Consider the following 13,182-nt stretch of genomic DNA (forward strand, 5'->3'; position numbering starts at 1 on the left):
AACCAGAGTTTTGCATGAGGAAGATATATTCCTTAATTAAAAGTAATTTCTAAAATTTTATAGCAGCAAATATCAATCAAACAATATCCGTAATTTCATGCCGGTACCGAAGTACTGGCTATTAGGTTGGTGATACCCTCAAGGACTAACAGTCTACCAGCAGAGGTACCGACCCCGTCGTATTAATAACATAAACAGTATCAATTTTGCTGCACCAGATTCGCAATTTGAAAATGAATGTCTCTTCAGTGATGCTCGAGGTCAAAATATTTTCAAATCCAAAATCTGGTACAAACACTGAAGTGCCGATCAAATCAAAGAGGACACGAAGAAGAGCCAAATTCGGACTAGGAATCAGAGCTTTGCATAGGCGAGGATAATTAGACGGAACTCAAATACACATAAAAATTTAAAAAAAGATTTACAGGTCAGCATACAGTTTTCAAAAATAGTCAAGTGTTTAAACTGTAATTCAAGCCCTAAATTTTCCCAAATCCAGATAAAATATGCAAAACTTTAACAGAAACTACCAATTTGTTTCTAATCAACACCAAATATTCTCGAAAGTTATCAAATACTATGATATAACAAAAGACAACAAGTAATGATACTTCTGTAACAAGTGATGGTGTCAAATTAGTCAAACTTATATCGACCGATGTAATTAGTAGATTTCATATAGTGAAAACAGTGGTGTCAAGTGATGTCCAAAAATAATCTTGTGAACAAGAAACTGATAAAAATAGATTTATTCCAAACTGAACCTGTGTAAATCGATGCCAATTTGAAAAGGACACGTACCAACTGTCCACAACCACATCGTACTTAAAACCTTTATCAACACTTTTGTTTTTTTCTACTTTTTCATTCATCTTTGCCAAGATAAGCCTTTTTTCAGAGACAGATTTTACATTATAATTTAGAATTATTGCACACTTATTTGTTACACAGTCATTTCTCAGAACATACTGTTAGTGGTGTTTGCCTTTGCGACTACACTAATTAATCTTTGTCGTCGAATATATTTCGAATGCTAAATATTTCCTCCATACCCGAAGTTTTCGGCACACAATTTCACTTCTTAATGATAACTAATACTAGTAGCAAAAAATGCAATAAATAAAAAATTAAACTGAAATAGATGTGATGAAGAATTTCTATAAAAAGCATAACATTGACCTACCGACAGACTTTTTAATATACTTCTACCATCGAGGTTACAAAAGCCGCATTTGTCCTCCATTACACACTGGTCACCACTAAGGTATGTATTCTTTGGACACGCACATCCATCTGTTGGCGGATCAAGACAATTCTTTTCGGCATTTTTATTACTACATGTGTTAATGCATGAAACAGATGTTCTATAAACCATGCCATCTTTACACGTGAGTGCTACGAAAAAAATCGATGATAAATATTTTCAAAACGTTTTGGCATTTAATAGGCGGAAGTAACTGTCGAAAGTTAAACAGAAAGGCTGTATTAATTTCAACGACAATAACAAAATATTAAAAAATAAAAGAATAAAGTTATTTATAGTTTTTATATATATATAAATCAATGCCATTAATGAAACCGTAAAAGTGTTAAAGTATAGTCATTCCTAGTGTCTGGATATGTGTTTCCTTTGGAGTAATTCAAGTCTCACTACTACAAACAGCTAAGACACACTTACGAAAAAAAGCTTCATTCTAGAATTGTAATATTCTACATGTGTTAAAAATTCACGAAAACCAGTAAAGGAAAGTTTTTGGTATCATTTGTTGTAGAAATTGTTCAACAACTCAGAAACAACATTTTTTTTAAATAGTAATAATTTAATTTCTCAATCTTTTTCTTAGATTTAAAGTTGAGAAAAATAAGTTTTATAGCAAATTAAACTTATTGCATGACTTACGAATTCAAATATTTACGATGGTATTCCAAATTAAATAAAGGGATGCAGTATACAGCGATCATTTTCATTTTCAGGGCAATTATTATTATACAATATTTAAAGTTTTGGAATGCCATTCGAATTTATTCATTCACGACATTATTGAGTTTGCACTTACGACAAAAATTTCCTGTTCTCCAGTTCACCAAAACCCCTCTCTGACTGCAAGCTAAAGCAGCAGCTTCCAATGTTTGACAACTTGCATTTTCCGAATTTGACACAATGACATCATACTCACAGCTTGAGTATAGTTTGGTAAAATTAAGGGATGAAGACTCTCGACAAATCTTAAATGGACTGTTGTCATTTGTTGGTGATAAATATCCACACTTATCATCCTGTTCTGAAAGTTTCTTGTCCTCTTCCGTTATATTTTTCAAAGGTTCCGCATCAGCACATCTGCAATATATAATATCAATTAATGTCATGAATAGGTCAATATTTGAATAATATGTAAAACCTATGTTGAGTTACACATGAACACTACCAAAATGTCAACTGGAAATCGCTTAATACAATTAGATTTATTTATTGCATATTCAATGTGTGCAATGAATATACAACTGCAGATTTGTTTTGTTTCATTCCTTCGCAAGAATAATATAAACAACAAACAAACAATTGAAATTTGAAATTTGGCTGATTATTTGTCATGGCATTTATTCAACAATATAAACCAACAAACAACCAACATCAACAAACTGGCCAACAAGTTAAAACTTGATGACAATTGGTCACTGAAGGGAAACCAACAGTAAATGCATAACAATTTCTAGCTGCTGGGCAGATCCATAACAGCTTAATGAACGATATTTGAATAAATCACTGCCAGTTGAATCTTGTTGATGATGACATCCAACGCACTTTCCATATTGAACGGAATGCCATGACGATAGATATTCTCTTTTTAATTATTCCTGCAAATTCCTTGAATATTCAGGTTTCATTGGATCTGCCGATGAATATTGAAACGTCTGACAATTTTGATGATACATGACAATCTAATTGGAACATTCAATACATTTGGATCTGTTCACCATGTAATCTGAAAAATAAACTAAAAACAGCAGCAATTTTGTTTGTTAAAGGGAGGGAGGGTGGGTTGTGTAATCTTGTTGAAAAATACTCGTGGAATGAACATTTAGCGGGAACACGTGTTTATATATGACCAAAGTCCACGAGGCGCTTCAAAGCATATTCTTTCGTATGTTTAAATATATGGTTGTAAGTATTTAAATGGCAAAACGTAAATAATGGACTGACGTACATTTGAAACACAATAAACAAATAAATGTATTGTTAATGCAATAAATCAATTTAATTATTAGATCATTAAATTTTATTATTGCATATTCAATGTGTGCAATGAATATACAACTGCAGATTTGTTTTGTTTCATTCCTTCGCAAGAATAATATAAACAACAAACAAACAATTGAAATTTGAAATTTGGCTGATTATTTGTCATGGCATTTATTCAACAATATTCAACAATATAAACCAACAAACAACCAACATCAACAAACTGGCCAACAAGTTAAAACTTGATGACAATTGGTCACTGAAGGGAAACCAACAGTAAATGCATAACAATTTCTAGCTGCTGGGCAGATCCATAACAGCTTAATGAACGATATTTGAATAAATCACTGCCAAAATTGGCATTTTAGTGAACTCTCAATCAAATGCTAATCCGCCATGACAATTTAATAAGCAGCATAAATTCAATGAAAATATAATCAAATAGTTGTTATTCTTTTCAACATACAACAAAAATAAACAAACAACATCATTCATGCATCGGATAAACAGAATTATTTGGTATATAGTAAAATTGTTCTAAAGCAGTTTGAAATGAATTCAAAAATATATCATTGCCAATAAACGACAAATGGACGCCATCATGACTAAATAAAGATTGATGTTTGTCTTCAAAATCAGAATGAGTTATAGTGTAACCCCCAGTTTTATTTAAATGTGATTTAACCCCCCTATTTAAACGTTTCCTGGTTGCATCCATTGCTTTCAAATCTTTTGAATATCTCCATTTCAACCTTGGTAAAATGCTTGAAAAAATAATTTTACCTCCATTCACCATACGTGCAACTATATCTAGCATAAATTTAATATCAAATAAAAGTTTGGCACAGTTAACAAGTCCAATATCATTGCCACCACAGTGAAGCAAAACAGCATCTGGTAAACCGCAACAATGTATCAAATTCTCTACTATTGGTACAACGTTATATACTGACATACCGGACATTCCTGCCCACATCAACTTGTAGCCTAACTTATGCAACCCCAAATCATTTCCCAAAGGTCTTATTTGACTATGTGATGAGGCTTTGGCAACCAAGGAAGATCCAATAATCCAAACCACAAAAATGCCTGAAAACAATTAAAATTATTTAATTTACCAAACGACTTAGCCTTATATATGATTTAAAAGAATTAGAATTCCATCTCCCCAGGGTTTGTATTTCTTCATCCGTTTTGCCTTCCAAGGCTGCAGTAGTTGCAGCCCCTATTCGGAATGAATGCGTATTAAACTCCTCAGGATTCAAACTAATAAAATTCAAAGCAGACCTTAAAACAGCTAAAAACTGAAAACGAGTCAATTTATTGTGATTAATATGACAAAAAAGTTGGCCTTGAGAATCTGGACGTAACTGTAAGTAATCTTTTAACATTTTGACAACATACAGTTCGTTATCATTATCATTTGAAGACAATATTAAAGTTGTTGAACAACCAATTTGATCCGTCTTTGAAGACATTATAGTAACAAAAACTTCAGAATCAATATCATTAAATTTAATATCTGATATTTTTAAAACATGATTATCAGCATTTTTGTTAACATATGTGATTTCTCCAATTCTCATAAATCCAAAAAAGGCTAAAGCAAATGCTGCCCTAAACAGTTTTGTCTCATAAATTGACTTACAAACATGGTGAAGAATTAATATAAGCCGTTTCAATACATCAACAGTAATAGGTTTTCTTGAATCAACTCTTTTACCCAAACGCTGCATACCTTTTAACATTTTTTCCAAAATGAATGATTTGCTATAATCATTCCAATTATTCATTTTCAACTTATGATTAATTCCTGATAGATATGTTTTTGCAGTGGTGTAGGAATAACCATTTTTTGAAAGATATGCAACGTAATTAATTATGTGATCAACAGGCGGTGGCCAACTTTCCTCTATTTGAAAACTGGTCCGAAATTTATTAAATGAACAGATTGCATTTTTATACACATTCGTTGTATTTGAAGAAACAGAGTGCTGTAAAAGTTTATTCACTTCGTCTTTAAAAGGTTCCAGAACTCCACTGGAATTGGATGTGGACGATCGTTGGCTAGTGGTGCTAGACGTCGAAATTTCTGAAAATTTGCACGAGATAATGCATCAGCAATTGCATTTTCCTTTGACAAAATGTGAACAGCTTTAAACTGAAAATTACCAATAAGTGAACAGTAAACAATTAATCTCAAAATGGACATAACTCGTTCAGATTTGCTTGACTTTTTGTTTAAAATATTCACTACTGCCAAATTATCAATGTGAAAAAGTATGTTTTTCTTGTAAAATTGATCAAACCACAAAAATATTGCAAGTGCTATTGGAATGATTTCAAGGTATGTTATATCTTTAAATATTTCTGAACTATTCCATTCTTTAGGCCACTCGAGAAAAGTCCATTTACCATTAAGATAAGCTGCACACCCTTTACCTAATCCACCAGCACTATCTGTATATAGTTCAAGATCAAAATTTGATATCCATCCTATATCATTTATATACGAAATCCCATTAAACTGTTCCAAAAATAATTTCCACATTAATAAATCATTTTTCATGCCTGATGTCACCCTAATAAAGTGAAACGGTTTTGAAACTTTGCCCATGGTTGAATACAAACGACAACTAAACGCTCTTCCAGCAGGTAGAGCCTTTGTGCAGAAAGCTAATGAACCACATATTGACTGCAATTCTTTTAACGTTACTTTTTTCATGGCTGACAACTTAATAATTCTGTCTAAAAGTTCTTCAACCTTTTTATGTGGAATTTTAACAAGCATATTTACCGTATCAATTGTAAGACCCAGATATTCAATCAGTGTAGTTGGACCTTCAGTTTTTTCATTTGCAAGTGGGACTCCTAAATTTTTGCAAATTTCATCATACTGAAACATCAGTTGTTCACATTCATCAGAATCTGATTTGCCACCAAATAAAAAATCATCCAAATAGTGGTCTATATTATTTGAACCAGACTTGCTTTTTAAAACCCAATGCAAAAAGGTTGAAAACTTTTCGAAAATAGCACATGAAATTGAGCAGCCCATTGCCATTGCCTTGTCTATGTAGTATTCATCTTCAATTTTAAAACCAAGTAAATCAAAATCTCCCTGATAAACCGGAAGTAATCTAAATGCTGACTTAATGTCCATTTTGGCTAATTTAGCACCTCTTCCAAGTTTCTTAACCATATTAACAGCATTATCAAATGAAGAATATTTAACCGAGGTAAACCTTTCATCAATGAAATCGTTAACACTGCTCAATGGCGGATATGATAAATGGGTAATTAGACGAAGTCCCCCAGTTTTTTTAGGAACTAACCCAATAGGAGAACATCTAAGATTAGATATTGGTCGTTTACAAAAAGGACCTGCTATTCTTCCTAATGATATTTCAGATTCAATCTTAAATCTAGCTCCAACAGGATTTGACAAAACAGATTTTAAATTTTTTGATTCAAATGGAAATCTTGGTCCATGATAATTCAAACTAAATCCAAATTTAAAACCATTAAACAAAATTTGTTTGTCCTGTTCATTAGGATAATCTGTTAAAAATAACTGTAATTGTTTAATATTAATAGGTGAATGTCCCATCTTCCAAATATCATATCTATCCTTTGAAAAATCTGAAAGAAAGGTTAATTTCAATTCATTTGATTAAATCTAGGTACTGAATACCTTGTGTTAAATGGTGGCCTATATCTATTTTGTTGAACAAATGAAGGCCTGTTTTGTCGAAACTGGTATGACATTTGAGGTCTATTTTGGTTAAACATTGGCGGCCTCAATGATCCATAATGAAAACCTTGGTTACCTTGTAACCTGTCAAATCTAACACATGATAAGGCTGGATGTTGTAATGAACATTTCATACAGTTATGTCTATAAAAACACTGAGATTTCTGACAAAATCCTTTAAAGTTAAAATCATAACAAGGTTTTTGTAAGTTAGCCTGATAGACTACAGGATTAGGTGTGCCTTGCGATCCCTTTGCAATGAATTTCAACCAAAGAAAGCCATCAATCTCAGACCAAGACTTGGAGTGATTTAGTGATACACGTAATCTAAATTGTCTATCATACTGGTAAACTCTGTCAAAAGGAGCATCTGATATAGCATCTCTTATGATTGACATGTATGTAAACAAGTCTTGTGCTAAGCTAGCATGCTTTTGAAGAAGTATTTTAGAAAAATTTGCAAAAGCTTCAGTCCATAATTCAATGTTATTTATAGTATTGACCTTTGAAGGTTTATTGGAAATGACAAGCATTCCATTTTCAACAGTAACACTTTGTTTCTGGTCCACATTGCTATAATATTGACTATTTTGTTTGAGTAGAATACCAAAATCAACATATTCAAAATTCCAAATTTTTTCTTTTATTTGTTGAGAAACAATTATATCAATTTCATTAGCACATGGCATTAACAAGTGACCAGTATTATTTAAAGTATTACCCGGTCCAGCCTGAACTGCTGTAGTTTTCAGCTGTTTCTGAGGTGGAGGCTGATTATTGGGCTCCACAGGTTGATCTGCTTGCTGATGCTCTGGCGCAACACGCCTTCTATTTCCACGTCTACCTCTGTTGACCACTTGGACAACTTCCTCAGGGACGGGTTCCTCTTCGGGTGCAGGTTCTTCATGAGCAGGTTGTTGAACCCTAACGTCGTTTACCCTGGGCCGTAATCTCCGACGATATTCATTCCTTCTCCTAGGCATTTTATAAATGAAATCAATATTAGTATAATGTTTATAAATATATAAAGATGTTCTAATTTATAAAACATTACATTGATGCTTCGACTGCATATAGATAAAATCGTGAATTTAACAACTGTTCCGTACTTGAAATATATATACAAATATAAATGTGTATATAAGTACGCATCTTAAGACAGCTAGAAGTGTATAATAACCCGCAGTTGTAAATGCAATATATTTGTAATAATTGGGCGTTCCATAACTTGATAACAGGTATAATATAAGTGTCAATTTATTATATCAAATTTAAAGACGGCTATATACATGTATGTATAATAATATCCAGCAAACTGAACAGCAGTTGATTTTTTAATTAAATAAATGCCGTTACATTTGTAATAATCGGGCGTTCCGTAACTTGAATAACCGGTATAATGTAAGTGTGAATTTAAATCAATACAGGTAGATAAAGTACGCGAATTAAAATAACTAAGCGTATAATCGTAAGCAAGCCTACACATGCATTTCATAGCTAATTAAATGAGAATATTCAATGCTACAATGGTAAATTAAAAACAAAAACTTACCGATAAAATTACCATGTTTAAGAACTGTGAATTAAATGCAACAACCAGAAGTCAATGAAATTAAACGGTAATAAATAAGCATATATTTAAATGTAATATTGAATTGACAAAAAACAATTCATGTATTTAATTGTGAAAGTAAAGGGAAACAAAATTACGACCCCGTGCAAACACGTGTTAAATTAAAAGTTACCTGTTTTACTTTATCGTTACAGGAAAAAAATGTGCTCTTTAAATGAAAACCAAATTATTAAAGTGAATTAAAATGCATAAAAGTAAACGTATTTAAAGTATAATGAATAAACTAAATCAACTTATCTTATTAACGCTCTGGTCCTATCCTTGTGTAATCTTGTTGAAAAATACTCGTGGAATGAAAATTTAGCGGGAACACGTGTTTATATATGACCAAAGTCCACGAGGCGCTTCAAAGCATATTCTTTCGTATGTTTAAATATATGGTTGTAAGTATTTAAATGGCAAAACGTAAATAATGGACTGACGTACATTTGAAACACAATAAACAAATAAATGTATTGTTAATGCAATAAATCAATTTAATTATTAGATCATTAAATTTTATTAATTTCGTTGAATTAAACGTTGTAATAAACGAGACAGTTTTAATGAGCTGTTAATCTTATTTCTCTGAAGGTTTACATTCTTTTTGTGTTAAATAGAAAATTTCGCGACTTCTTTGTCCTTGACATTTTAAACTTTTTACACGCTTCAGAATGAAATATGAATTAACAAAAGATGACTTTCAAGTGAAAAGTGTGAGTGTTTTGTATATCACTGAAGAAATCGCATATCTTCGCTGCCATGTAGGAATTTACATCCTTTTGACCTTTGAAAATAATCAGACCTAACGAATAAACAATGGACATTTCACATATAGATAAGCCAATGAAATACGCATTTTTCGTTTCACTTATTAGTATTACACTGCAGTGTGATACGAGAAATATCCCTTATATCAAGAAATAGATAATAGGCCACAGCCATATAAGAAAAAAACTTTTTAACTTATGGTTCAATTTTTGATTTTGTTCCAAATTATCATTTTTCTATGAAATGCTTAATTGTGAATCAGTAAAGAATAATTGTATAATATAGCTGTTTCTAATTTGAATGTTCAAATGAAAGATCTTGATTGAATGGAAATAAAATAAAAAAGCAACTATGCCGTCTTCACAAAAACTTGAAACACTTATAACATTATACTAACTTGACGTTTGGCTGGTCGGAATCATCAAGTATTTTATAACTGTTTCCAATATCAGCATGTCCATTTCTGCCTAGGGAATGAACATTTGTTCCATTCTTTGTCATAAGATCATCCATGTATAATCCATTACAATTCCCACAGATTCCAGTCAAGTTACCACCAAAGTAGTCTCTCGAAACCTTGATATTAACAAGGTGTATGCCATCAAACTGAACTCTGATATTACAATTAGCATGTACAACAGTAATTAGATTACTACTTTTGGAAACTTCAATTTGACCGTCTGCTGATTCAAATGGTACTCGTACTGCAGTTCCATTCACCTTAAATACAATTTGAAGAATGATTGTAATGCAAAATCTTAAACTAATACATCCTACAAAAAAAATATAGTATACACAAAGGTAATGCGCCCGAATATAACAAAAAAAAATCTATTTTACGGTCTTGTTCAGTTTAGAGATAATGATATTCATCTGCATTATAACTGAGTTTTCCGAAGGAAAAAAGTCATTAATTTGGTGAAGTCTGTCGAGCTTGCGGGCGGCGGGCGGACGATTTGGCTGCCAAAAGTTTCCTTTCAATAACTTATGAACCGTTCGACCAATGGTTTTCAAATTTAAATATATTGTTACTAATGACAAAATAGAGGTCAAGTTCGAAACTGACGATTTTCACTTTTACCGTTCAGGAGTTATGGTCCTTGAAATGTTGGAAAATGACACTTTATGTCGTTTCCGTTCAATAACTTATGAACTCTTCTACCAATGGTTTTCAAATTATAAAATGTTGTTACTGATGACAAAATGAAGATCAAATTCGAATTTGGTGGTTTTTATTTTTACCTTTCGGGAGTTTTTGTCCTTGATCTATTGGAAAATGGCACTTTGTGTCGTTTCCGTTCAATAACTTATGAAACCTTCTGCCAATTGTTTTCAAATTTTAATATGTTGTTATTGATGACTAAATGGAGGTCAAGTATAATATTGATGAATTTCACTTTTACCGTTCAGGAGTTATGGTCCTTAATCTACAGGAAAATTGCACTTTATGTCGTTTCTGTAAAATTACTTATGATCCACTTGACCAACGCTTTAAAAAAAATGATGGAAAAATGGAGGCCATATTCGATATTGTTGATTTTCACTTTTGCCACCTAGGAGTTATGGTTCTTGATAGATTAAAAATTACACTTTATGTCATTTCCGAGCAATTACTTATATGAGCTGTTCAACCAATGCTCTTAAAATTTTGATATGCTGCATCACGAATTAGCCGCAAGACAGAGAAACTTACTAATGCAACTCGTATTGTTAACGTGAAATACTGTAACGTAACTAAAGGAACGTATTGTAACGTCATATCATTATTACGCTGATTGTATGCATGCCGTCTCTAGTCAGTATAGTAAACAGAGTTTGAATATACGCACGTCTTTCTATTTACATAAGCGAAGTACTAACCAACTAAACCCAAACATTGGTGCAGTGATTTATCGAGAAGTTAAAGGCTATACGTGGCGGACACAGAAGCGCCGTTACCAGACTAATTCACAGAGCAGATGAAAAAATTGCCCAAAATGCCGTAACAGCGACATTACACAGCTGTTTGCCGTGACCAGGATTATTGACATTACGGAAGTCGGAGAAATGGAACAAAAAATTTTGGATACGAAATTTTGGATACGAAGGATTACACTTTTCAGATGGAAATAACTATTTGCAAATTCAAGGATATGTTGTCAAACTCAAAAAAGCAAGTGAACCACAACAAATGGTGAGAAATTTGGCACATTCTTCATCGCATCAAACTATTATACTCCATTAGAATTGTAATCAAATCCATGAAGATTTAGAAACAAACCCGTTATCGCACATTTCCGTAATCCCGTCAAATTTCTATCACAGGCTCCCTTAATTTGATTTGCCGACCTTTTCTGGGGATATCTTAGCATGGCAAACCTTCTGGGATTCTATCCAAACAACAGTGCAAACAAATCCGTCTCTCACGAATGTCCAGAAATTCAGCTACTTGAAATCTCAAATCGTTCAGGAAGCTGAGCAATGTATTTCAAGACTAGCTCCCACTAGCGCTAATTATGAACAGGCAATTCATCTATTAAAGGAGTGTTTTGAAAAAGTTATGTTTCTGGTAGCAAAATAGTGGTCAATTTTGATATTGACGATTTTTTTTTGCCATTTTGGAGTTTTGGTACTTGATAGATTGGAAAATAGACATAGAATGTGGCAGGTCAAAAATGCCTGAAAGCACCTTTCAAAATACAGAAACCCAGTTTGCTGTCAATTTAGCAGCTCATTCCTTGTTTTTATTCTTATCTTGGTATCTATATTCAAAATGAATTCATTAGATTTTAACATGGGGAAACTACTATTGCCCCTATTTAAGAACATGTTCCCTTATCTATCATACACAATGTCTCAATTTTATGATAGATGTATTTTCCTACTTAGGTCTTTCCTATTTGAATTGCCATTGGAAGGCAAGTACAAAATGATATATTTTTCATTAAACTCCTTAAAATGTAAATTTACCACTAATTTTGTTTTCATTTTGTATAAATCGAAATATACCTCCATTAATACTTAAATTACTTACTAAAACATTGCCCCCTTTTAATACACGAACTTTGTATTCGCCAGCATAGACATCTATCATTCTAGTGTAGGAAACGTCAATGCTGCCACCACGTATTTCATTTTTAGTCTCCACCCTGAATTTACATTTGTCATTTGGAATTGTCGATTTCCAGAGTGTGTATTTACATGTTCCCATAAAATGTATATCTGCACCATCAGGTGTGTAATAGTGAGGATCACCTGATCCAATACAGTTACAATAACCTGCAATTCAGTTTGCACATGAATATTATTATATAACAAAAAGGCGGAAGATACCAACGGGAGAATCAAAACTCAGAAGTCGACGAAAGACAGATAAAACCATGACAAACAGTCTAACTACGTAGAAAACTGTACAACACCAACCTAACCAAAAACCGAATTAGCAGATGCTCCCGTAGAGAAAGCAAATACTGCTCGAAATGTGCCACCATTAAAAAGTATGATACCGATTTTCGTAAGCACGACGCATATTGGGTGTTTTCTAAATAGCTGTTTAGAGAAGGTATAAATACAATGTCTGTTATAACATATATTTTTTTACTTGATCGGTGTCGGAAAATAATCAAAAGCAGTATTAAATAAGCCAACAGCCAGGCCCTTAATAGGCCACAAATAGAGATTTTGGTGAGAGATTGACAGGCTTTGGCAGTCTAAATATTCAAGTCTGATATGTAGATTGTTATAACAAACATAATGTTAAATTCTGTCGACGCATGCGCCCTATGTTTCCATTCCTAAAAATCCAATGAAAATTGACCTGTTTTC

The 13,182-nt window shown here is 32.5% G+C and overlaps 1 protein-coding gene and 1 long non-coding RNA gene across 2 annotated transcripts in view; both read right to left on the reverse strand.

Moving 5' to 3' along the window:
• The window catches only part of LOC127704690 (IgGFc-binding protein-like), a gene marked incomplete at its 5' end in the record, with an annotated part of 68,761 nt that overhangs the window by 12,518 nt on the left and 43,061 nt on the right, over window positions 1–13,182 (reverse strand). The window contains 4 exons of the mRNA XM_052208828.1: window positions 1,184–1,395; window positions 2,058–2,338; window positions 9,776–10,098; window positions 12,392–12,636. Of these exons, the coding sequence (XP_052064788.1) occupies window positions 1,184–1,395; window positions 2,058–2,338; window positions 9,776–10,098; window positions 12,392–12,636 (1,061 nt within the window). The remainder of the gene's footprint in view (window positions 1–1,183; window positions 1,396–2,057; window positions 2,339–9,775; window positions 10,099–12,391; window positions 12,637–13,182) is intronic.
• On the reverse strand, window positions 4,172–8,549 carry LOC127705356 (uncharacterized). Its single transcript, XR_007983852.1, has 2 exons — window positions 7,717–8,549; window positions 4,172–4,330 (listed from the first exon to the last, which is right to left on the reverse strand). It is a non-coding gene; the product is annotated as an uncharacterized LOC127705356 (long non-coding RNA).

This window comes from Mytilus californianus, unplaced genomic scaffold (assembly GCF_021869535.1).
Source record: "Mytilus californianus isolate M0D057914Y unplaced genomic scaffold, xbMytCali1.0.p SCAF_1, whole genome shotgun sequence".
Lineage (NCBI taxonomy): Eukaryota > Metazoa > Mollusca > Bivalvia > Mytilida > Mytilidae > Mytilus > Mytilus californianus.